Source organism: Sardina pilchardus, chromosome 3, assembly GCF_963854185.1.
Source record: "Sardina pilchardus chromosome 3, fSarPil1.1, whole genome shotgun sequence".
NCBI lineage: Eukaryota > Metazoa > Chordata > Actinopteri > Clupeiformes > Clupeidae > Sardina > Sardina pilchardus.
In genome coordinates, this window is record NC_084996.1 from 9,134,585 (window position 1) to 9,160,079 (window position 25,495).

Below are 25,495 nucleotides of genomic sequence, written 5' to 3' on the forward strand. Positions count from 1 at the left end.
TCTGCAATGGACCGTACCATTCTAACTTTAGGGGTGAAATATAATATCGAAGGATTCAATGAGCGCATAGCAGATAACATGACAATTTGACTACATAATAATGTTGATAAATGGTTCTTTAAATGACTGTAAAATATATATGTATCACCTAATTTCATCTAAATTCATTTGGAAGTGTGTGTCATCCCTGAAAAGCGGAAATGGGCCGCACGGTGATGACTGATCATGTGACACTCTACATTTCGCCATTTTCATCCTCTTCGCCGGTGATCTGTGGAAGACTAGATCCGTAGCTGCCTCAAACCGTGTTGGCGCAGGCCTCGTGTTCTATTCAGAGTAGTTTGAGCAGATACCGCAGTGAAACCTTTAAGGTAGCTATTCATAGTTTCTTTTTTGTACGTTTCATTGTAGCATCAGAAGAATGTCCGCCTCAAGCCCCGAATATTCCCCGTTCTTTGCAGTGATGGGAGCATCCGCCGCAATGGTCTTCAGTGGTAAGTGAAATTTCATTCATCCTTAGCAGACTCTGCATTGTCAACGCATGTATTTATGGGTTACGGTGTGCTGGGGGTTATCATGTCAGGATCTAGACTTATTTCTAGCTGGAACTAGAGATGGTAGGGTGTCACGGCTGGCTGGGCGACGATAGCCTACGTCCCGCGGATCTGGGCGATCACCTCGGCGTACCTGCTCGAGGGGGAAGGGATGCGCGAAGGGTTCCATCACGGTAGATGACGTTGTGTTTGACGTAGATTTATAAATTATTTATTTAGTTTGATTATTTTTTACTAGACGTCATGGCAAAAAAATGTTGCTATTCATCTAAAAATAAAGACGACTTAAGCGAATGTTGCCATTGTCAACCGATACATTGAAGTCGAAACATCAATGGCATAGCATAAACTATCTTAATTTCATATAGTCTATGTGAAGATAATTAAACATGTCATCTGAAATTTTAGTATTTTTATGGTTAGTTATCGTATGGCTTTAAGTAATTTCGACTATATTTGGCTTGACCTCCCATCCACCATCTAATGTCATTGATTTAGCTGCTGCCGTCAAGTCACTAGCAAATAAGCCGAGCAAGGTGCAATTCAATGATTGCACTCAGATGCGGAGGAGCGTTCTTTCAGTGACTCGCTGCAGTAATGAGCCCCGTCAGTTAACGACAAATCTTCATATCCTGATGATTTTTTGTCATTGCAAAAATACTACGCTCTCTGGTTAAGTCAGTGTTTGCTAAACGCGCAGGAAAACCCCGTGGGCGGCTTCGGCCATTTTCGTGTGTAATCGTGTATCGCGACGGAGAGCGCAAGAGGAAGGCTGCATCTTCCCATTAGGTTACAACAGTACAGGGAAACTGTAGTCATAAATGCGTTTTCATTGTCATAACGTGTGAGCTGAAGTGTTAGGCCTACACACCAACAGTACTCCAGACTCCTCTCATGTGTCACAAGCCTTAGTATTTGAGGCATAGGTGTTGGTATGGCGCTCATTAGTTGGGATATTTGCTTAGACCTTCCTCTCTAAATTAAGATTTCCTCTCTCTTCCTCCCTCAGGCTAGACACACACAGACACACACAGACACACACAGACACACACAGACACACACAGACACACACAGACACACACAGACACACACACACACGTGTGTATACTCACAAACTACTTAGTTACTACACTATGCTTTTGCAAAGTTCTGTTTTTTTTTTTTTTTTTTTTAAGTGAGATTAGTGACCCTGATCCATGTTGGGGCAGTGAGTTGTCACTAATTTACTAAAAGGTTTTTGAATCGAACAGAGCGTTGTGTGGGACTTTGTCAACTGACTATACGTTCAAACTTAGGATATGGATCAGTTGTTCCACTAACAGCTTTCTAATATGCGGACCATTTTTTTTTCCCTTTCCGCCTCTCTAGCTTTAGGTGCTGCCTATGGCACAGCGAAGAGCGGCACAGGAATTGCAGCCATGTCTGTGATGAGGCCAGAGCTGATCATGAAGTCCATCATCCCAGTGGTCATGGCTGGTATCATAGCCATCTACGGGCTGGTGGTGGCTGTGCTCATCGCCAACAACATCTCGGAGACAGTCTCACTCTTCAAGTAAGTTTGTTGTGGTTTACGCATCACACACATTCTGTAAATGAGTAATGATCATAGGCCAAATGAGTCTTGCTTCCTGCTTTGACATGCTCCTGTAATACTGCTCATGTGATGAGCGTGGAAGTCTTATCTCGCTTCATTCCTCTCCCTTCTCACACCTCTTCAGGAGTTTCCTGCACTTGGGTGCTGGCTTGAGCGTGGGCCTAAGTGGCTTGGCGGCTGGCTTTGCGATTGGAATCGTGGGCGACGCCGGCGTCAGGGGCACTGCCCAGCAGCCTCGGCTCTTCGTCGGCATGATCCTCATCCTCATTTTCGCTGAGGTGCTGGGGCTGTACGGCCTGATTGTCGCTCTCATCCTCTCCACCAAGTAAACGATGGGAGAACAACATTCCACATGACTCATAGAATCACGTACCATATACAACACACACACACATATATATATACACCCACACACACACACACACTATTCGCTCGGTCACCAAAACACATGATGACAAACTAAAGTTAAAAACCCATACTGGATTGAAAAATCTACCCATAAATATCAACATTGTAAAACCACCACCACATATACTACATCAACCCCAAGAGCAGAGAGGAGAATGTGTATGTGTTTGAGTAATTGAATGAGTGAGAGAGAGTGAATATATGTTTGCATGTGCGTGTGTGTGTGTGTGTGTGTACACACACAAGCTCCTCTTTTCTCCTTGTGTACAGTACTCCTGCGTTTAGTCGCTTCTGTAAATGCGCTGTGTAATCTGTGCTTTGTTCTGTGTGTGTGTGTGTGCGCGTGTGTGTATGCGTGAGTGTGTGTATGTTTAGATAGTGCATCCCTTCCTCCCTTGACCTTGCTATGCTTTGCTTGTTTGTGTTTATTTTTTGTTTTGTGTGTTATTTTTGTTTTAATTTTCCTCATGTATGCAAACTTTTTTTTTTTTGTTAAGTATTATTTTGGGACCATTTCTGATTTTCACACGATGTTGAGGACCTATCAAATAATATACAAAATATAATTATTTTCCCACTTATTATTTATGAAGATTTTCAATTGTTCATGAAACTGTTTAACAGGAACAGAGTCTTTATCGAATCCCAATGCTCTCTATATAAATAAGTGTATTATATAAATATATATCTGTATAGCTAGGTGAATTGCACTGTGGGTAATTTTGTTCTAAGTGCTTGGAGTTTCACTGGATGTAATCATTGGTTAACATGGAGATAGTTTGTCTGTACTCAGATACTGGTGTGGAAGTTAAATAAGTGTGTGTGTGGTATGTGTGTGTGTATGTGTGTGTGAGTGTGTGTGTATGTATGTGTGTGTGAGTGGAAGTATGTAAGCACGCATGTATCTATGTGGTCGGGTGTGTGTGTGTGTGTGTATGTAAGTGTATGTTTGTGTTTAAAGTCAAAGAAGACATTCTCAAACACTTGTACCGTTTTAATCTGTAGTTCTGCTGTCTCTGGTTGCATTATTTGGCCGAAGCAGGTCAGTAAAGGCCGAACCGTCCAATTTCCTAAATAAATAAATAAATCTCCTCAACTTCCACCACCTTTCTTAATGTAACTGACTTTAATTGTTCTTAAATTGATTTTTTTGTCTCAAACGTGATGTCTGGGTCTGGACAAGCAAAGCAGACTATCTTGTACTCTGGATACATTCAGAGTGGGACAGGCTTGTATTTGTAGCCATCAGTACTGGGTTTGTGTGAGGTTAGGGATTACCTCTAAGGTTGCCATCTGTTTCACGGAAAGTCATTGTGTTGCATCTCAACCAAACTAGCTCTGAAATCCGACAGGTTTAGCACAACCGAACACTACATAACGCTTGTTGCATGGCCCGATTATCTACAGAGGTTTTTGAACTGTAGGCAGCGCTGAATGCCTAGAAGGGGGCACTGCCACCTGCCAGGGTGATAAGAGATTGCACTCTGGGGGAGGGGGGGTTAGGGTTGAAATATCCTTTATCCAATAGTTTGATATATAAATAAAATGTATGTTGCAACACCTTAGGTATTTTGTGTTGCGAAGCATTTTAATGAAAAAGACTGAAGAAGTGAATTCATTTTGCCAATTTCATATGGGCCTGCCCTAGTTCAAATGCTGCAGCATTAGTAAAGTTCTTTAAAAGTGCATGAGCTACGGCGTGAGAAGGCTTAGCTGACCCTCTGCTGTTTGTGCTTGGGATCTTTCTCATGGTATTAAGTTAGAATCTGCATCATTTTAAGCCTTATATGTGTGAATAAAGTAAAATTGCTGATCTTCATCATTTGGTTGAGTGGATTTGATCAGAACAAAAATAAGGGCAATTTAGTGGCTAGTGTGATAACCCGACACTGGGAACGAAGAATGCAAGAAGAACTCCTTCACCCTCCTTTCTCTCATCTTCCATATAAATTGCCTTCAGGCCAGTAGTCGTGGAACATGTGACAGTAAGAGGGAGGGATGGCTTAGAGTCATGTACTTTTGGAAATGTATACTTTTGTAAAGATGCCTAATTGGACTGGAGGGACTGTTTGTTAATGCGCAAAATTCTCCATCAAATAATAGACTAATGAGCCCAGGTAAGTCCAAATGAAACTGTAAGGCTTCCTTGTTTTTCAAGAGCCAAAATGTCCGTCCGTGAAGAGGGTGAAGAGTCCTGAACGCGACCGTTTCTGACAGCCATATTTATGGCGTTACATTTGTGCCACATTTATGAGCGCAGAGTGGAGCAATATTGAGCACAGAAACATATTTTGAGCAAGCACACAACTTATATTCTGAGGACAAATTAAACTTGAGCACAAAGAATTTGTAACTGCGCAAACGAGAATCAATTCTGTGCTCAACAAATGTCTTTGTGTGTTCGCTACGGTCAAAATGTGTGCGCGACAACAGCGCCCCTTTCATTCATTTTCACTGAACGCGCTCTCACACAGCTCCCTCTGCTCGCTCTAGCTATCTCTCTCCCTCTCGCTCAAGTTAATCTCTGCGCTCGCTCAAAGTCATCTCTGTGCTCGCTCAAAATCTATCGACAGCGTTATTGCCAACCAATCAGAAGATTCGCCCGAATTTGATTGACATTCAACCTGACCAATCAGAGTAGATCTTCCGTCGACGAAGCCTTTATATACCGCTCTGGAGGAAGCCGAAGCCTCTCCCTTTCGTGAAAGTGGACAAGAAACCCAAACGCGATTCAGCAGCTAACTTTTTTTTCTAGTGCATCTTTGACTACATAATACTCAAATACATTATCGGTAAGTATTTTATAGTACATTTGAGTGTAGATATGATATCCTTGACTATTTTTTAATTAACGATAGTGTTACAATAGTGTGTTGGATGGCATTCTTAACGTTATTCTGAACGTCAATGTTAACTGGCATTCTTAACGTTAGCCTATATCATGCCAGCAATATGCACTCTTAGCCTAGCTTTTCCTAATTGTGCTGTATCTTGAATATTGATCATTTAGTAAGTCTTTGGATAAAAGCCTATAACAGCTAAATGTAAATGTAATGTTATCTCGAGACGTCGGTGTTTGCTTGATTTGCCTTGCTAATGTTATGTGTTGCAACGCATTCTTAACGTTAGCCTATCATGCCAGCAATATGCACTCTTAGCCTAGCTTTTCCTAATTGTGCTGTAGCTTGAATATTGATCCTTTTGTAAGTCTTTGGATAAAAGCCTAACAGCTAAATGTAAATGTAATGTTATCTCGAGACGTCGGTGTTTGCTTGATTTGCCTTGCTAATGTTATGTGCTCCCCGCTAATTAAATGTTATTCGTTCCTCTTTAGCAATCCTAGCAACTGCTTAGCATGCTAGCAACTCCTAAGCGCGGTGAAATATGTCGACTGGCGACACACCTCAGCAATCAGTAAGCACTTGACTTTATTCTCTTTGAAATAATTGAATAATTGTGTCTCAGAATTACGTTTTGTCGTTGTAAGAACATTCTAGTCTGTGGTAAGAACCATAGATATATATATACGTTTACAATACAGTTCTAGCGATTTAAACATTTATATTAGCACCGGAAACGAACACAACGCCAGTGGCAACAGTGGAATAAGCGGGATAATGGACTTCACGCCGTGCGGTTATTCAAAGTTAATGCACTTTTCTAGACTTTTCTCCGCTTCGCGTCGGGCCGTTTCACCGTCTAGAACGTGCATTAACTTTGAATAACCGCACGGCGTGTCGTCCATTATCCCGTTCCCGTACATACATGTCTATGGTAAGAACTCTAATGACTGCGTTATTACACGGCTCCGAATGCTCATTCACTTCAACGGGACATCCCAAAGTTCTATGGTCTGATGTTCTTTGATGGCAGTCTTGCTAACATTAGGTCCGGGTGTGACCGATCCTCTCGGGGTGCCTGTTAACCAATCAACTAGAATAGAATAGAATAGAATAGAATTTATCCTTTTTTGATCCCGTGAGGGAAATTCAGTCTCTGCATTTAACCCAATTTAACCGAATTAGTGAACACACACAGCACACAGTGGACACACAGTGAATCACACACTAAAATGTGCTGCCCTGGACCTTGAAAAAAAGTATGTTCCACTAATTTGCCGATGGTAGATTTATCCTGTAGGGTATTAGGATCAATGGAAACTATGAACCATTACTATTGCAATTCGTTTTATGTTTGGACCTTTTTTTGTGCTAAATTGGCTGGCCTATTGTAGTAGGTGTCTTTTTGCAGTTCTAACTTAAAACTGAAATCTATGTAGGGCCATGGAACTATAGAGTCAGCGGTCAGGAACCTGGTCGATTTGCTGCTGTTCAACACCCAGAATAGTTCAGTTCAGTCTGCCTCTTCCCCCACTCCACATCCACCTGCCCCCTCTGCTCCACATTCACCTGCCCCCTCGTCTTCTCGAAACTTTAGTGTTCAAGAAGAAATGTCAAGGTTTGTTATTTAGACACATATTTTATTTTATTGCATTAGAAAAGAGTAAATGCAGGCTACACTGTACATGTTCTTTGGCATGGTCTATCTGCTCAGTTATGTACACTGCTCAAACAAAGGGAACACTGGTTCACTCCAGAATGGCATACCAATACTTTCCATTGCTAAAAAGATGTGTCTCACTGCAGTCTCAAGAGCACGGAAGAGATTCCAGGTGGAGTTGGACTACCCTGTGCAACCTTTGTAGGCTCTAGATACTGGCTTATGCTACCGGTAGTAACACTGACCCTATCCAAATGCAAAACTAGTGAAAAATCAGCCAAGAAGGATGAAGATGGAAAAATTACCAGTTGCCACCACCTGTAAAGCCATTCCTGTTTTGGGGGTCGTCTCACAGTTGGCCCTCTAGTACACATGTAGCACATTCCGTTGACATCAAAGCAGATTAACCTGATTCACAACCACCTCTGTTACATAACTGGCCAGATGAATATCCCACAAGTGTGATTGACTTGATGCTATACTCCTATGAACCAGTGTTCCCTTTATTTTATTGAGCCGTGTATTTTAATTGATTAACCTTCAGACAGGATATTAGTTTTAAATTGCATTTGGAAGTCAAATAGGCTACATTTTAATATCTGATTGACATTACACTCATGAAGTTACTTTGTTCTATAATCAATAGATCCTTTCCTGGCTTTTTCAAACTTGGTGGAAAACGTGGGAAAAAAAGATTTTTTGCTGCCTCTACGCAAAAATCAAAAACGGTAGCACTGAATTTCTACCTGTTGCCAAAAAATACCACCCTCACCCCATTGCCTGCCGAGGAGCTAGAATTGCTTCAGGCAGGCATGGGGAGAAAGAGTGTTTCGATGCCAGAGACTGGTGACCATTCAGAGGTACAGTTTACACATTTTTTTGTTGTGCACATCATTTAAAAACTCTCTCTCTCTCTCTCTCTCTCTCTCTCTCTCTCTCTCTCTCTCTCTCTCTCTCTCTCTCTCTCTCTCTCTCTCTCTCGTGCGTGCTCTCTCTCTCTCTCTCTCTCTCTCCCTCTCTCCCTCTCTCTCAACCAAAACTCACAGTAGCAGTAGGAGGAATAACTGTACTGTACTTTTGATGTTGGCTTGTTTTTTTTGGATAAGCGTCTGCTAAATGCATAAATGTAAATGTAAAGAATCTCTCTCTTGCACTCTTTTAACCAAGATTACGCAAGTCTTGACTGACACGTTTCCAAAAATGGAGAATCTTGCCGGCGGATGGCTCCTACACAAAGCCTCAGGTTTGTAGGGTCAAGATGGTGTTGTTGACATTTATGTTGATGCTCTCCCATAGGTTTATATAGAGGCTGCATCCAAACACTAATATGGGCCTATGTTAAAGTAACATGCCACCATTTAACCACATATTGAAATGTTTTATGTAAGGGATAATGTATAGAACGCCGGTCATTATAATGCTGCGCGTCGGGGTTCTGTTCATCCTGTCGGGAATTATTTTCCGATAATGACCGGTGCTCTATACATTATCCAGCTTATTATACAGCTACTTGCCAAAACGAGAAAAGAAACTTAACTCAATTTGTCTTTAGCAATGACTTGGCTACCGTTTTCGTGGTTTCCGCTAGAACTAGCAAAATAAATAGTTAGCAGTTTTCCCCCCGTACAGTCTGTAAGCATTTTTTTTTTCCTCACTAAGGTGGCAGTGGCCGACGCAAACTTACTGTTATACCGCCAGAAGCGGAAGGATACTCTGTAAAAGCTCTTCGAGCTGTCTCTACAGGTGGGAAAGCAATACTTTTCATAGTCCCATTGCAGGAGAGATTGGATACTTCACCTTTGTTCCTGACAGGTGAGTTTTTTTTAACAGCTTGTCCAGATGAAAGAAAACCAGTTCTGGATTCTGTTAGGACTCCTGAATGTTGTTCAATATCAGAGTTAACATGGTATTAAACCCAGAATTTGTATTCTTCCACATAATGGTAATTACTGTTTTCTTTTAGACATGATTGTAGCCATTGAATCAAGGTTCTTTGAAGGCCCTGGGAGCCAGGGTAAAAACCCAAAGTACTCTGTGACAGACCTTGACAATGAAAACTTCAGGTTGGTGTCGCATTACAGTATGAGTATAAGTTTAGCTTGTTATGGACATGTCACCTACAGGTTCAGGTGTCCTCGAGCAAGGTGCTCATCCCAAAAAGAGTAAAGTTTGTCTTTTATGTGTGTGCTTTTTGAAAAACGTTTTCTACGTTGCTCACAGAACTGTTGGTGAGGTAATAGCAGTGAGCCTAGCTCAAGGTGGCCCACCCCCTGCTTTTTTCAAAGAATGGTGTTACAACTTCCTTTGCAATGGTGAGGTGGATTTGAGGACACTTTCTCAAGAGGATGTTACGGATCTAGAATCCTGCCAGCTTATCAACAATGTAAGCATTCTATGTGACTTTGTGGACTGAATTAGATTTGCTTTAGCACCAATTCTTTTCAGTTTTTTCCCCCTTTCTAGTAACATTGCCCACCTACCTGTGAATTAAGTCCTGCTACTTACTTTCAAAACCCTTTACTATCTCTTCACATGTTAACCCCTCACCCCTTACACTCTATCAGATCCTCTACTCCTCTGTGTCCCCTGCCTCAAACTCTGCCTTGGGTGTGGAAATCCCCCCCCTGTCTTTGTGTGACTGCTTGTCAGTTACTCAGTTGAAATCTCCCTGTTTCAGGAACATATCTCCACCTCCACTACATTTCAGCATATCCCTTATTACTGTAAATGTCTGTTTTTGTACTTAGTTGTTTTATGAATGGCGCTATACAAATGTAGTCCATAATTATTATTTGAACCTTCTTTTAGGTTGAAAACTCAACAGATCCTGAGTCTCTGATGGTTTTGATCGATGACATTGTAAACTGTGGTTACTCAAGCCAGATCAAGCTGGACAACAAAAAAAGCATAATTCGGTTAGGTTTTTTAGGATTTCAAATTAAATTCCAAATATTTCCCATGAAAAATGGTTCCTTTTAAACGGTATTGTATGTCTTTTTTTGTGCTTCTCTTAAGAGCGGTAGTGCTGCATTCCACCACGAGATTAATTCCAATGCTGCAGCAGGTGCGAAAGGGGCTGGAGCTGTATGGTCTGTTGGACCAGATGGCTGCCCACCCAGAAGCTTGCTATTCACTCTTTGTACCTGGGAAAATTGAAAAGGTAACAAGTTTACAAGCCATTTACCTTGTTCTGTTTTTAATACTTCTTGGTCTTTTGACCATGTTTGGATTAGTTTGGATTGGAGTTTGTATAGGTGTTCGAATTTTGTGACTATCCCAAACACATCATGAGATATGAGCCAAAACACACATGTTGCTAAGTAACTATGCTGCTGATTTGCCATTTCAGCCTAGATTGTATAAAATCGTCTCGTTCTCTTATACACAGCACTCAGAAGCCTTGAACAGGGCTATGGATTAAATAACACATTCATCATCCCTTCTATGACACTTTTTTTTTACTAAATCTATCTTCACTCTTTACAGCCTGATGCTGATTTCATAATGATGCACTGCAAGGCAGAATACAGTGAGAAGGGAACTGCTGAAGAAAGGGCAGAGAGGAGGATAATGGCCTTTTTCCAAGACTTTTTGGAGGAATTGGAGATGTCAGGTACTTTGTGCAGACACTGGTCTTCATTTAAATCGTTCTAATTTCCCGCCTTCCTTGATGACAGCTTCTAGCTGTCAAAATTAACAAGGTTCAGCTGGACGTCACTGTGGCTCGAGATCACTAATGATCTCTTTTGGACGTATAATGCACCTTCATGTCGTAAATTCTAGGGGGAGGCCATTAAAACGAGCATATATAGGGGCGTGATATTTAAATCACGCTTGTTTCCAGCCGGCACATTTATCAACACACGTTTATTCTTACGCTGGAAATGGAGTGATATAAAGGTTTTATGAATCACACGTGAGCCCCGTCGTAAGACGATTTCTGCGCTCAGATGTACGCTGGTTTCTACGCTCGGTTGATAAATGAGGGCCAATGTATTTGAGTCAAGTATGAGGTCTCTATACAGGCTGACACCTACAGTACTTAAGAAAAAGACCAGTGTATACCAAAAAGATACAAATACAACAAGCCAAGACAGTGGGAAGACTCGTCACTTACATTTTTATCTGGTATCGCACATTCATACAGCAAACATTCAAATTACTTATCCAATTTATAAGCTAGATCATCAGTAGCCTACTGCATTAGTCACTTTTGTTTAACAGTGTGTTGCTAGAGGAAGAAGCGTCTTGTTTTTAACCAACAGAATTATTAACTTAAGCGCAAATGGTTGGATAATATACAGGAATTTTATAAAAAAACAGTTTCTCTCTGTGTGTGTGTGTGTGTGTGTGTGTGAGTGAGAGAGAGGGAGAGAAATTTGAAATGTTGTGATTTGTTCATCACAGATGTGAAAGAAGAAGAGGTTCTAACAGTGGAGCATGTGTTGAAGTCGATAACTGGTCAAGCCCACATCCCTATCCTCCCAGATGAGAAGAGACATTTCAAGATTACTGTGAAGTTCAACCATGAATGCATTGAGCAACTAGGACCACACTCCGTGTGTTACCCAACTGTGAGCGCATGTTCTCAAACAGTGACCTTCCCAATACAGCATCTGGACACTCTCAATGATTTTACAAGAATCATGAGTGAAGCTGTTCGCTATGGTGGTGGATTTCACAGAGTCTAACAACCAGTTGTTTTTCATTTTCTTAAAAGGGCCACTTCACCAGTCATGTTTTTGAATGGGAGTGTGTGAGTGGAGTGAGTGGAGTGAGTGAGGTGAGTGGACTGAGTGGACTGAGTGGACTGAGTGAGGTGAGTGGACTGAGTGGACTGAGTGGAGTGAGTGAGGTGAGTGGAGTGAGTGGACTGAGTGGACTGACTGAGTGAGGTGAGTGGAGTGAGTGAGGTGAGTGGAGTGAGTGAGGTGAGTGGACTGAGTGGACTGAGTGGAGTGAGTGAGGTGAGTGGAGTGAGTGAGCTGAGTGGACTGAGTGGACTGAGTGAGGTGAGTGGAGTGAGTGAGGTGAGTGGAGTGAGTGAGGTGAGTGGAGTGAGTGGACTGAGTGGACTGAGTGAGGTGAGTGGACTGAGTGAGGTGAGTGGAGTGAGTGAGGTGAGTGGACTGAGTGAGTGATGGTTTGACACAAAGTTCAAGAATTGTGAGTGAGTGTTGGTTTGACACAAAGTTCAAGAATTGTGTGTGTGTGGACTGTTAGTGTTGGTTTGACACAAAGTTCAAGAATTGTATGTACAAGGCACGACCATTTGATTGACATTGTTGTAATGGATTAACTGTTCTCCAAAGCTCCTCCAGAGCATTGTCATTCAACGGACACATAATTTCAGGAACCACAATGGTGCCGTTGCGATCCTCCTCCAGAATAAAATGTTCAGTAAAATTTTCCCAGTTGATGCCTGGTTGTTGAATGTTCTGTAAATTAATTAAATGAATTACTGAGATCCAGGGTGAAATAATCCATATCAATGTTGCAAATTTGTAAATGATTAAGTAAGGGATAATCAACGACGCGCCGTGCGTTTATAGGAAAATAATGCACGTTCGAAGTGGTAATAAGGTCCCGACGCCGCATTATTTTCCTATAAACGCACGGCGCGTCGTTGATTATCCCTCTTATACCACTGCTACTATCACTTTGGTTTATACCGCCAACAACGTTGTTGTTTTTACCGTTACATTCACATTGGCGAATTAATATTCAAGTGTAATAAGCCCAAAAGTAGGGAAGTACTTCATAGCCGTGCGGTATATAGAAAAATAATGCACGTTCCAAACACTGTCGTTAATTAAACTATAAGCTATATAAACTATAACTATTAAACTATAAAATACTTACCGATAATGTATTTGAGTATGATGTAGTCAAAGATGCACTAGAAAGAAAGTTAGCTGCTGAATGAATCGCGTTTGGGTTTATTGTCCAATGTCCACTTTCACGAAGGGCTTCGTCGACGGAAGAGCTACTCTGATTGGTCAGGTTGGATGTCAATCAATTTCGGGCGAATCTTCTGATTGGTTGGCAATTGACCCTTCCAGAAGTCCCGCCCTCCATAGTTACTGTTGCTACGCCTGTCAAACTTTCGCACCTTGCCCGTCTATTACAATGGAGGAGACACGGGATTTTTTAAACAAATGTAATTTACAAAGACATCGCACCACACTGAAAACTCATATTTGGTCACTAGCGAGCTACATCTGTCCTCTGTCAACTACAGTTGCATTTTCAGCTCTGAACAAAACCGTTCATGAGTTATTTAAGCAAAAGTCGAAGGTACGCGTTGTTTTCGATGGTTCCTCCAGGCTAGTACGAATGAAACGGACGGGGGACAAAACTAGCATAACGTTTTAAGCTATACTTCCATAACGTCAATATTTGACAACATAACATGATTGGTACTTCAAATAGGTATTATTTTAGACAGAATTGCTGACGGGCTATACATACGTCTCGTTGAATGTCTGTTAAGAACTTTTTGCCGCCATCGTGAAACGTATCTCGCGGTTATGGAAATATCACGCAATATGCAAAATTTAAAGTTAGAAAAATACGTATTTCAAACTATATCATGTCTTTATAGTTCAACATGTTATTTCACCGTGATTTCACGTGTTTGGGGGCACCACACATCCAAATAAATGCCCTTAATGGCCCACAGGCTATGCAGTCTCCATAGGTTAACATGGCAAAAACTCGAAAGCTTGCCAGGCCTTGCTTGCCTAGTTACGGGTTGCTAAGCCACGATTGGCCTGTGGCGGTTTTAGGGCGTGGCTCTGGAATGTAACGCTGTCGACAGATTTTGAGCGAGCACAGAGATGACTTTGAGCGAGCGCAGAGATTAACTTGAGCGAGAGGGAGAGAGATAGCTAGAGCGAGCAGAGGGAGCTGTGTGAGAGCGCGTTCAGTGAAAATGAATGAAAGGGGCGCTGTCGTCGCGCACACATTTTGACCGTAGCGAACACACAAAGACATTTGTTGAGCACAGAATTGATTCTCGTTTGCGCAGTTACAAATTCTTTGTGCTCAAGTTTAATTTGTCCTCAGAATATAAGTTGTGTGCTTGCTCAAAATATGTTTCTGTGCTCAATATTGCTCCACTCTGCGCTCATAAATGTGGCACAAATGTAACGCCATACATATTGACCAATGAATGTAATGTGTATGTACTATAGCCCACCTCTTTAACGTGCTATCCAATCAATGGTTAAAGAGGGGCTCTGGTAATGGATTGTTTACGTCTGTCGTGAAAGTAGGTCATTGCTGGGACTGTGACAGGTAGAATAACCTTAGCTAGGATAGCTAGCTAGTATGGTTTGACGCCTGCATATTTACAAACGCATCGGTATAATACCGTTCCCCAATATTTGGAAAGTTGCGAGAAGACAATAACATCTAAACTTGACAACGGGTGCACTGGTAAGTTGGAGTAGTCGGAACATTGTTGCTCGGTAGCTAACTTTGCTATCCTCCTAGCTGCTAGCCAAGTTAGCGGACGATGGCTTGGTGGGGTCGCTCCGTTCCACTTCTGAAGTGGGTTGGCTAGCCAGGAAATGTTAGTGAGTTAATGCTACCGGTGTCCCAAAAGAGAAAATGTGCAGTCAGTTTATTAATAATGCATACTTGCAAATATCGAGCGCCTACATTCATCTGTTCTTAGGGCACTTCTCACAGGAAATTCTACATTTAAATACAGGCAAGCTAGGGCTGGCTAACTATCTAATTACCATATTGTTAGCAGTGTAAGCTAGCGATATCTCGCTGAGCACTCGTAGTCAGTTGGTAAGTAGGCTATTCGTTTTTGCACCGTTAGCTGCTGCTACCCTTTCGAATTGTTATGCTCAAAATAATAACGAAACTCGGAGTACCATATTCTGATAATAAGTGCAATGTTTTGAAGTTGTTTCACTGATCTGTAAATGCTACAAGCTGCTAACTAGCTGGTAGCAGTACTTTGAAGAATGCTGTAACTTAAACGTTAACCTTTTCAGTCGTGCAATTGTTTCGCACTCGGTCGTAAGGGCCGTTTTCTTATGTTAGTAGAACAGTGACTTAAGAGGAACTCGGTCCTGCTTCATCGCCTTGTGATGATATCGTATTCACCTGTAACGCAAAGTGACGAATACAGAGTCCTGCAAAGTAGAGCAACTACCTTTCATGGTAAAAATGTGGTTCTTGACCCAGTCTGGATAAATCTGCAACTATTTGGCTGATGATTGTGTATCCAATAGCCTGTGTGTCTTGTGTGGTGACACGAGATGATTGGACCTGCAGATTAGTTTGCGTAGTGAACCAACCTCATCAAACTATAGTTGTGATGTGCGGCCCGACCCATTTTGGAGATTCAATCTGCCTTCGCCCGACCCGACAATATGCTTTTAACATCTATCTACCTGAACCCAACCCAACCCGACCTGACCTATAAGTAGGCCTAAGGTGTTTGCATCCATTTCTGCTACTTTGCTTCAAGAGTCAAGACATTCAAACTAAATAATGCAGTCAATGTAGCCTTGTCTAAAACGGCCTATGTCAAACTGCCTATGTTAAACTGCCTATTACAATGGGAAACGTAGAAAAAAGCAGCAACCCTTTATCCTCTCTCTCTAAGGTCTGGCATGCGCTACACTATTTAGTCACCAAAACACTGGTATTTGTGATTTTTACAATGGAGTGGGTTTGTTTTTTGTGATCAGCAGGCCATTCTGTCCTAGCTGGTATGTCAAGAAGAAGCAGGAATAGTCGGGCGTGGCGTTACGTTTGGAGTGGTATTCGGCGGGATGCGGACGCACGAGCTCTCATTCAGGCCTCGGAGACTGAGGTGCGTGTCTTCACCTGTTTTCTTTTTCTGAAAAAAAAAAAATCATGTCAACTTATTTAAGCATGGGGTAATCATAGATTGTCATAATGCCATGACATGATTGAACAGCATTATATCATTGCAATATGGCCTAACCGAAATTAATTCTACCTGTTGCCATGGATTGTGTGTTAAAGTACAGTGACTCGGACTCTGAAGTGGAGTTTCCTGCAGCAGTGCCCCCTGTGCCAAGTGCTGTTCCCGTGACTGGGGAGTCCTACTGTAGCTGTGACTCGCAGATCGAGGCCAGCTGCAACCCCCGCCTGCGTGGCTTCACACACATACATGACTGTCATTGTGGAGAGGATGACCAGGGTGAGCCTCCTCAGACTCTTCCTCTGTCCCTCCTTTTCCGTAATCTGTGTATCGTTCTCTTTACTCAATTCACTGTCTTTATCTCCACCTCATACAAAGAACTCAGAGAGGAGAATGCCACACATCATTATTGGTCAAATAATGATAATTTGAATGCCACTAGTGTGGCAAGATTGGATGGTCTGTCTTAACTCACTTGTACGTCTTCAAAAATTGTCTACTCTTCCCTAGCTGTGATTTTTGACAATGCCCAATGATGTTGATGTTGTTTCGGTAGATGTTGACTGTCTCTGCTTTGACGTTGGCAGATTTTGACTGGGTGTGGGACGACGACAGCCGATCAGCGGCGACGCTGCTTAGTTGTGAGAACAGGAAGGTGAGCTTCCACTCTGAGTACAGCTGCGGCACAGCGGCCATCAGAGGCTCCAAAGAGCTCACAGATGGACAGCACTTCTGGGAGATCAAGATGACATCTCCCGTCTATGGGACCGACATGGTGAGCTCTAAAGTCAGCATGCATTGGCTTTGTCAAGTCAAGTCAAGTCATTTTATTTATATAGCGCATATAACGTGCACAGAGTACAACCCAAAGCACTTCACAAAAGACATAGACAGTGCCGAACGGAGTGGCGTAGTCGCCAGCGTACCCGTGACAACAATGAACAAACAAATTTACAAAATAACAAGACACAAGACAAAAGATGCCGGACGGAGCGGCGTAATCGCCAGCACACCCGTCGTAATGTCGACCCCACCCCCATCTTTCTGTACCACCCGCTTGCTATCACCCTTCACTGTCCTATTTGAATGAAGTAGGAAAAAAAAATATCCGGAAAAATTGTCTGTTTGCTATTCGTGTAGGATTACATCACTGTGATTGTTTAATTTTAAAAATGGATACTCTACTGGAGTGGTTGTGATTTGGAAAAAGCAGTATATAATCATGTTTGCTCTCCAGTAGCAGTTGAAACTTGAAACTATACGCAAACATAATGTTGCTATCAGAGATGGTTGATGTGTTATAAAAACATCTTTGTTGTCGCTCCATGCAGCTATCATTCACTAGCAGTTTCACAGCTGTGGGGAAAACTCAGTATCCTCTATGATGATGAACAAGTATAAGGAATAGGGCCCAGTAATTAAACAGCTTGGAAATGATTGTGCGTTTTGAGTTGAGATGTGTGGATGTGTGAATAACTGATTGTGTGTACATGCCACAGATGGTGGGGATTGGAACTTCAGACGTGAACCTAGATAAATACAGACACACATTCTGCAGCTTACTAGGCAAGGATGAAGAGAGCTGGGGCTTATCTTATACAGGTAACTTCAACACCGTTCCACCACCAGCATCACAAAAGTAGTGAGATGAAGAGCTTGTGCACCTTAGAATCTCCTTGACTGTAGTTCTCTTAAGGACATTTTCTTGTGTGTGTGTGTGTGTGTAGGTCTTCTTCATCATAAAGGTGACAAGGTCAGCTTCTCATCACGCTTCGGTCAAGGCTCCATCATCGGAGTACACTTGGACACCTGGCACGGCACACTTACATTCTTCAAGAATCGAAAGTGCATAGGTCAGTAGTACCAGCCGCGCAGCCAACGTGTGTTTGTGTTCAGATATCACAACTTCTGCTTCTAGGCAACATTCACTTCTTGTTTCGGTGAGGGAATTGCTGCTGTCAGGCAGTGCTATCTTGAGGCAACAGATGTGGTTACAACTTAAAGAAAGTTGTTTTTAAGTTACAATGACTTTGGTTCTAGACAGTAATTCAAAGAGAGATGCATGGAGAATGGAAAAAATGAAAATGCTTTTGCGAGCTTGATGGGTAAAAATGACTAAACATTACTATGACTGCGTTTACATGCACGTTAGTATTCCGGTTATGAGGCTTATCCCGATTTTGATCATATTCAGGATATGGTATTTACATGAACACAGAGAAACCCTGAAATCGAGATATGATGTTTACATGTGCAAATACAAAACCGGGATACTTTAAAATCCCAATAAACGGGATACTAAAGTGCATGTAAACGCAGCCTTCAGTATGTCTTTTGAAAAAGCAGTGTCCTTGTATGAATATCTATTGGGTGGCATGTGGGACTCATGTGTTTTAGGTCTTGGTGGTGTTTAAATTAAATTAAACTAGTTAAATTAGTTTTAATTAGACTAAAGACTTTGTCCCATCATTTAAAATTGGGGCCCCTTTTGTCATAGACGTGTATTTGAGCATTTCAAGCATTTCATTTTCACAGGAAAATCACTGACTGCTCCTTTTACTTTTAAAAAATATATATATTAACCGTTTTATGGCTTAAACTATTACAGCATAACCATGTAACAACCTAACATTAAGAATGCTAAACTAAACTGAATAGCAATAAACATGAGCTTCCTGGGTTTACTCCTGGGGTCATCTCAAAATCTGACTTGCTTTTTTAAAATTCTGCCTTTTTGACTCTCAGAATTCTCACTATAATCTTGCAGAAATATGTATAATTCTATATTCAATGTGCGTGTGGATGTTGCAGGTGTGGCTGCGACAGAGTTGCAGAACAAGCACGTGTTCCCCATGGCGTGCAGCACCGCGGCCAAGAGCAGCATGAAGCTCATCCGCTCCGTGTCGGCGCCCACCTCCCTGCAGTACCTGTGCTGCTCGCGCCTGCGGAAGCTCCTGCCGTCCGGGACTGACGCCCTGGGGGTGCTGCCTCTGCCACCGGGCCTCCGGCAGCTGCTCCACTCCAAGCTGGGCTGGGTCCTCACCCTGGACCACATGCAGAACCACACGCAGCCCCACGGCCACATGCACACGCCTCCTGGGCCGTCCTCCAGCAGCGACTCGGAGGGCTGCACCTCCGACCCGGAGGCCTGCCAAAGGAAGCGCTGTCGTTGGACCTGATACATGTACTGTACGTGCACACATACATATATACATGCAAACATGCATAATATCACGTAATGTACACACACACACACACACACACACACACACACACACACACACACACGCATTCACATGGCAGACATGCAAAGGTAAGAAATTAATGCAGTGTGTACACACAGGAAATGCATAAACATAAAAAGTATTTGTGATCTAATGCAAAATGCCAGGGGTTTTCAAATCCCTTGTAAGATATGGGGGTTAAAAATGCAACGACTTCATACACCCTGAATGTGATACTTTCTTAATCAGCAAATTACTCTCTAAACAACTAAATCAAGCGTTGTCCTTAAACACCTCAAGTCTCATTGTTAGTTGATGTTTTTCTCGGGCCAGATGGAAGTGTTTTCCTGAAGTTGCATTTTGAAAACCCCTGGTATAGTCGGCCGCAAATATTTACAACCCCACGCAGGCAGAACACCCTCCTACGGGGCCAACTGTATTTCACCAAATGTGAGTGAAGACAACAGTGCAGTATATAGCTACAGAAGCTAGGTACAGTTCCTCCCATGCATTCCAACACCACGAAATGTTGGCCGATACATTGTGAGCAAGCCTTAACTGGATGTTAAAGGTTTTCAACAGTATTTAACCCCTTAAGAGTATTATCACAACAAAACGGTTGGTTCTGTACACCTATACACTAGACTGCACAAGAGTAGAACTGTATTGTCGTTTGTTCTTATTTGTAGTGAAACTGTTACTACTTCTTCCTGGTTCTTGCACCGGAAGTGCTGCTACCTGAAAGCAGGAGATGTTACAGTCTCATGCTTCCCTCTCATACACCCCTGGCCACGATTTCTTTGGCACAGATGAAAGGGTCATGTTCGGCTCAGCAGTTTGATCATGCTGCAGCTCCATCAGCCAAAATTGTTAAGAGGTATCATAGGTAGGATTACATTTTATTATAAAATATTTTCTAAAATATTGGTCCTCAGAGCGGTATAGAAACGGCACTTCCTGCCCACATCAAACGTACCATGATGTGTATGTGTTTCTTGTGCTCTCACAGTTGCCGCTTTATCCATTACGTGATATCTTTTTTGAACTGGACCTTTTACAAAAATATTAGCCGTTTCGAGTTAAGGTATTTTCTTGTGATTCAGCCAACATACAGTTGAACTGTAATCTTACAGTTCAGTTGTACATCAGCTGGATCCTATCGCAACTTTGAAAATTAATCTGTTGTATAAAACGGGATTGCGGTTAATCTAAGGAATGTGGAGCACTCCTTGTTTGTTTGTGAATCTGCAGATGCACTTACATGAGTGGATGAGTGAGTGGACATTGTAACTTAAGAAAAAAATGTTGTGTATATGAGTGAGTAAGATTGTCAGTTAGCATACTTATGTCATGTTCGGAGTGTTCTAGTGCCTTGGGCCAGCTTTGTCATTTTAACAATGGCATCATGGGTGACATATTGTAAATGTTATTCAGACTCACACAAGTTCTTTTTTCCATGTCCTCTTTTTTTAGTCTGTTTAATTATGGGGAAACTCCTTTATTGTGTCTTCGTGGGTCTTAATCTAATACATACACACTATATATGTTTTATAATTGTCTGTATAAAGAAAACTTTTGTTATGCATTAAAGCACTTTTGCTTATTTGTATGTATATAAATTTACATATTTCAACTATGCTGTCATCTGTACATAGTGTATGTATAAGCCTAGTAGTCTCTATTTGCATTCTGTATATCTTAAGCATGGCCTTTAACCGCATTATGGTGTTAAAATGAAACAATAAATATGCACAAAAAGATTTTCGGGGAGAAAGCGGCTTTGTTAAATTTGTAAATAAAAAAAACATAAAGCATATACCACTCCAACATGTTGAAGTTAAAATGTTATTACAAATGACGTTGTGGAACTAAATGCATCTCCTGTTTCTACACGGATTTATTTGAAAGTAGCTCTCCTGGTCTTGCACTTCCGCTTTATTAAGGTCATTGTTGTTGTATGGTTGTATGAATGCTCCCCTGTCTATTATTTTATAAACAGGTAAGTGGCATGTTGCTTCAGTGTAAAAACAACAGAGTGTGAGGGAGTGTAAAATGTAGTTACTACGTACCATGGTAAAACTAATGTTGGGACAATGCGTATGTATTTCGTAAGGTAACACGTGCATCATATCCAGCTCCATCGCTGGATATATCTGAGGTCAGCAACTAGCTTTTCTGTAACTTGCTCTATGGTCGAGATGGTAATCTTTCTAAATGTTTTGCAATACAAGTTGCCCATCTTACTTGGCAGTTGACTAGCACGGCCTGAATATAAAATCAGGCTTGGAAATCGTTTGGGATTATCATCGGCTGGCTAGCTGTATGACAGTTCACGTACTTGAATATGCTGTAGTGCATTTCATTTCAGCACTTGTATGTCAGGCGGGAAATGCTTGGCCCTAACATTTTATATCTTTTTTTTTTACCTTAAACCTACCTACTTTAAATCACATTAAGCTTGGCCATGTCAAGCGTTTTAGTGTCCCTGTCAAGCTGGCAATAAGCTGGCAATGAGTGCAGAAGAACCAGGCAAAATTCATATCCTGAATTTATGGAAGTGTTTTCGAACACTTGTTGGTTTGTTTTTCTGTTTGCAGTTTATCGTGAGATGTACACAAAAGTTACATTTATTAATTGTGCCCCTTTATCCCCTTCAGACAGCAAAATGGTGAAGAAAAGGCGCATTCGTCTCATTGCCGAAATGGCACGAAAGATACGTGCTTATCGTGAGCTCAAGAATCGACCTACTGAGTCTCAGCGGTATGCCCTTGACTATGAAAACATGACTCGTACATTCACCGGGAAAACCTTGCCCGTCCTCGCGTGGGAAGACGTGCGGCGTGAAAGTCGTCTGTTCACCCTACTGGCCAGTATGCGGATGTTTGGAGTGGGGAGGCTTTTGACGCGAAAATCATGGCTTGAGGAGCACACTGAGCCATGTTATTGGAAGATCACGAAAGTGAAGGTGGATTACACAGCGGAGGTGAGATAGTGTGTGTGTGTGTGTGTGTGTGTGTGTGTCCGTCCGTCCGTCCGCAGGTGGTGGGGTAAGAAAGCATGTTGTTGACCCCTACAACTTTGTGGTTCTGTAAGATGCTTCAAAGGGCTCTGACTGAACTCTCTTGATGCATACACAATCACACAATCACACATGTGCACATCACACCTGAGCTAAGGTGTTGACTAAATGTAATGTTCTGTAATCTTTGTAGAATATGGATCATGGAAAAGCCTGGGGTATCCTGACATACAAAGGTAAGTGTAAGCATTCGTCACTCATCTTTGTGCCAGTTACATTCTCATTCTGAACACATGGGCAGAATGAAGAAGTGCTGTCTCTGCACAGGGTTTAATGTTTGAGTGTTGTCTCTGAAGAGGAGACAAAGCTTGAAATCAGATGGCGTGTCATGGTATGTAGTTCTAATGCTGTGTCCAGTGCCCATCCAAACCAGTGGGACGTGGGACTTATCCGATTTAGTCAACCTCCAACTAAGAGCACTGGAATGCTTGTTGAAGTGGCTCCTCCAACCAGCGAATTTGGGGGAGCTCGACATATACTGACCTCATCAAAATTAAGTCATGGAGTCACACGTCGTGAGAGATAAAGCGTCAACGAATAGGCTATACACTTTCCTGCTCTCCTTGTCTGGTTGTTTTAAACACTGCAATTTTAACACTAGTTGTTTTTCATACTATTATACCCAGTTACCTTACGTAGCGATATGCAGCACTTTTACATACAGCTCCAGAATAGTTGGTGGAGATGTTTTAGTTGGAATTGCCGCTATATCGTCAACCAATGATACCCAGTGCGCCCATGTTTTTGTTTGCATTCCATTGCAATTGTCTGGAACGCTTTGAAGTTTGAGCTAGTACACTTCAGGTAGGATAAGTCCCACATCCCATTGCTTTGGAGGGGCACTGGAAAGCAGCATTATGTCCAGCCATATCTGGTTTACTGACAAATGTGGTGCATGCTGGGAAATCCAAGATCCATTGACATGTCTGAGATATTTGCATGCTTCTTGAGAGGGTGTGTCAACTAATGCTAGCCATATATCAGAAGACTTTGACAAGATTTGGGGAAGATTCTTGATGCCCGCCCTCTCTGGTGTAAGGATGGTTTAAAACAGATTACCGTAAAACTCCAAACAATAGCCCGGGCTTTTATTTTGCCAAATCGCCAAAATGCACCGGCGTGTATTTGAGACAGGCGTCTATATGAGACAGGCGTTTAATTTAGTGGTGTTAGTTGAGTGTAGGTTTATTGTAGGATTAGAAATAACTACCCAATAGCATAAGCAGACAGAAAGCATGACAACAGGAGGTTACCACATTATAGTAGGGTAGGCTACTTTATTTAGCCTATAATTCGAATGTGTTTCACAAATCAGATCATATTAGAACTAGCCTACTATAATAGGCTATGTCTTAAATTATTGGCAGCTTAAAATAACGAAACAATGTGACAGCGGGCTGAACAATTCAAGTTACCATCGAGCCTATGAACTTGTTGCCCCTGATAATACATCAACAATAAAGAATGAATGCTACCCTGTAAAACAACTGCAATCGTGTGATTAAAAATGATCCTATTAATCGCTATCACCGTGATCCTCAACTAGGCTACAAGTTGATTTGCGAATTCCTCCTCCTCGTCGCTCTCCTCCACTTGCCTGCCTTGCTTGCGCAGCTCCCGACCAGATGCGCAGGGCTCTCCCTCTTTGGAGACAGTTACAGCTCAGCCTTTACGCACCCTCTTTGGATCAACCGAGAAATATCTTGCCGCTGCTTCTCCCGAATTTTGTTAGGCAAATTTGACAACTGTCAGCTTAAATGTCATTTAAATCAAGTCTTTTTCTTTTCCGCCATGGTATTGAGAGAAACGCGGAGAAACGTGGAGAAACGAGAGAAAGTGAAACTAAACAAAGAAAGTTCGTGATAGAATATGTTGTCTAGTGCGCAAATTTAACAAAATGGCATTAATTAAATAATGCAGGACATAGGCCAATGTCGAAAAAAGTTAAGAATTTGGAACTCTATAGCTGGCTTTCACCTCCGCAGTCATGCAATTATAAATTTAGTGTGCGCAATCTGTACCATCGATGATCGCCACCACCAGACGATCTGACGGGTATAAGAAGAATAAATACAACTCGAAACAAAAAAAAAAAACAGACCAGGCTTCTGTTGGAGACCGGCCTATAACCCCAAATCTGTAGTCACACCGGGCGTTTAAAAGAGACATGCGTCTATTTGGGACTCGGCTATTGTTTGAAGTTTTACGGTATGTAGGGTGCAACTCAAGAGCGCAGCAACTCAGGGTTAAGTGTGCACAATAGTGGAAGCTGAGTATAGGATCCGCAGCCTATCAGCCTTCTGCATGCTAGCCCAGATCGTTAGCCCCTACACTACCACCGACCCCAATTGGATACTGGATTAAAGCAGATGGGGAAACACGAGAGTTACCCAACTGTCCAGCATTTACTAGAGTTGAATCCTCCGGAAGCATCTTGCCTTCACCTGTAGATGCTATGGGACTGTTTGTCAGACATGGATTAATCCTAGTCCAAGACTGAAATAGAACTTCAGTGAATAGCTCTACTGGAAAAAGAGATTCTAATCAAGGGCAAGGCTTAATCCATGTCTGCGAAACCAGTACTGTGCCTTGGAGCGTGTTTTGTATTTCTTTATGAAGTCACAGGAGAACCATAATAAAATCTTCTGCTGCCATAGATAACATTTGTTTGTTTTCTCACAGGCAAACAAGAGGATAAGGAGCGTGAGGTCGAGAGTGTCATGTATCATGACTGGCGGTTACTACCCAAACACGAGGAGGCTGAATTCACATGGTTCGAGCCTGTCCCAGAACCCCCTACACGTTTTGTCCTCTACCCTCCCCTCCTACGTGCCATGATCCTGTCTCAGCGCGCCAAAGAGGGGCTCTCAACCACAGAGGAACCCCTGCTACCCCTAAGGCGAGACATACTGCTAAGCAAGGAGTACTTCCGAAACCAGGACCTTGAGCGACAAAGACAGAGGCAAGCAGCGGAGGGGACGCCCGTGTGAGACATGAGCTCAGCAAGCAAACGGTTGCAGAGATGGTGATGAAGACGGTAGATGTAAGACCAAGCTCTTCTCAAATGAGTGTACACCTCGAAGCCACTCATTAAAGACTGGAATATAGCATACAGTGGTTTGGTCTTGATCACCTTTCTGTTTTGTGTTGTTTTGAAGATTGTAAATAAATGCATGTATTTGTCCCAGAATGGATTATTATGCATTATTTGGAGCTGGGGAG

The 25,495-nt window shown here is 42.2% G+C and overlaps 3 protein-coding genes and 2 long non-coding RNA genes across 9 annotated transcripts; all 5 read left to right on the forward strand.

Annotated features, from left to right (window-relative positions):
- The first annotated feature begins 248 nt into the window (after window positions 1–248).
- atp6v0ca (ATPase H+ transporting V0 subunit ca) lies at window positions 249–3,647 on the forward strand. Its single transcript, XM_062531665.1, has 3 exons — window positions 249–494; window positions 1,923–2,106; window positions 2,273–3,647. The coding sequence occupies exons 1-3, from the start codon at window positions 422–424 to the stop codon at window positions 2,475–2,477; spliced, it is 462 nt and encodes a 153-aa protein (XP_062387649.1). The 5' UTR covers window positions 249–421; the 3' UTR covers window positions 2,478–3,647.
- Window positions 3,648–4,550: 903 nt separating this feature from the next.
- On the forward strand, window positions 4,551–20,952 carry spsb3a (splA/ryanodine receptor domain and SOCS box containing 3a). Of its 4 annotated transcripts, none has more exons than XM_062531666.1 (7): window positions 4,551–4,673; window positions 15,771–15,895; window positions 16,072–16,249; window positions 16,558–16,745; window positions 17,470–17,572; window positions 17,698–17,823; window positions 18,782–20,952. In XM_062531666.1, the coding sequence occupies exons 1-7, from the start codon at window positions 4,664–4,666 to the stop codon at window positions 19,147–19,149; spliced, it is 1,098 nt and encodes a 365-aa protein (XP_062387650.1). In that variant the 5' UTR covers window positions 4,551–4,663; the 3' UTR covers window positions 19,150–20,952. The 4 variants fall into 4 exon arrangements, with proteins under 4 accessions (XP_062387650.1, XP_062387651.1, XP_062387652.1 ...); XM_062531667.1 differs by lacking the exon at window positions 4,551–4,673 and adding an exon at window positions 14,313–14,496; XM_062531668.1 differs by lacking the exon at window positions 4,551–4,673 and adding an exon at window positions 14,313–14,496 and having other exon boundaries at window positions 15,774–15,895.
- On the forward strand, window positions 5,716–8,874 carry LOC134076072 (uncharacterized). The gene is made up of 4 exons (XR_009938531.1): window positions 5,716–5,970; window positions 7,703–7,916; window positions 8,224–8,299; window positions 8,716–8,874. It is a non-coding gene; the product is annotated as an uncharacterized LOC134076072 (long non-coding RNA).
- Window positions 9,041–11,821, forward strand: LOC134076074 (uncharacterized). Its single transcript, XR_009938532.1, has 6 exons — window positions 9,041–9,119; window positions 9,277–9,439; window positions 9,865–9,971; window positions 10,072–10,216; window positions 10,543–10,669; window positions 11,464–11,821. It is a non-coding gene; the product is annotated as an uncharacterized LOC134076074 (long non-coding RNA).
- Window positions 20,953–21,084: 132 nt separating the features above from the next.
- On the forward strand, window positions 21,085–25,463 carry mrps34 (mitochondrial ribosomal protein S34). 2 transcript variants are annotated; one of them, XM_062531671.1, is made up of 4 exons: window positions 21,085–21,193; window positions 21,852–22,177; window positions 22,407–22,449; window positions 24,956–25,463. In XM_062531671.1, exons 2-4 carry the CDS (start codon window positions 21,860–21,862, stop codon window positions 25,261–25,263), a joined length of 669 nt encoding a protein of 222 aa, XP_062387655.1. In that variant the 5' UTR covers window positions 21,085–21,193; window positions 21,852–21,859; the 3' UTR covers window positions 25,264–25,463. The 2 variants fall into 2 exon arrangements, with proteins under 2 accessions (XP_062387655.1, XP_062387656.1); XM_062531672.1 differs by lacking the exon at window positions 21,085–21,193 and adding an exon at window positions 21,234–21,352.
- Window positions 25,464–25,495: the final 32 nt, after the last annotated feature.

Excerpts from the sequence above, each read along its gene's own strand:
- atp6v0ca (XM_062531665.1), top strand. The coding sequence starts at position 422 with ATGTCCGCCTCAAGCCCCGAATATTCCCCGTTCTTTGCAGTGATGGGA. Across the intron at positions 495-1,922 it reads CGCCGCAATGGTCTTCAGTG|CTTTAGGTGCTGCCTATGGC; the intron begins GTAAGTGAAATT and ends CCGCCTCTCTAG. Across the intron at positions 2,107-2,272 it reads GAGACAGTCTCACTCTTCAA|GAGTTTCCTGCACTTGGGTG; the intron begins GTAAGTTTGTTG and ends ACACCTCTTCAG.
- spsb3a (XM_062531666.1), top strand. Across the intron at positions 16,250-16,557 it reads TTGTGGAGAGGATGACCAGG|ATTTTGACTGGGTGTGGGAC; the intron begins GTGAGCCTCCTC and ends TGACGTTGGCAG. Across the intron at positions 16,746-17,469 it reads CCGTCTATGGGACCGACATG|ATGGTGGGGATTGGAACTTC; the intron begins GTGAGCTCTAAA and ends TACATGCCACAG.
- mrps34 (XM_062531671.1), top strand. The coding sequence starts at position 21,860 with ATGGTGAAGAAAAGGCGCATTCGTCTCATTGCCGAAATGGCACGAAAG. Across the intron at positions 22,178-22,406 it reads AGGTGGATTACACAGCGGAG|AATATGGATCATGGAAAAGC; the intron begins GTGAGATAGTGT and ends TAATCTTTGTAG. Across the intron at positions 22,450-24,955 it reads GGGTATCCTGACATACAAAG|GCAAACAAGAGGATAAGGAG; the intron begins GTAAGTGTAAGC and ends GTTTTCTCACAG.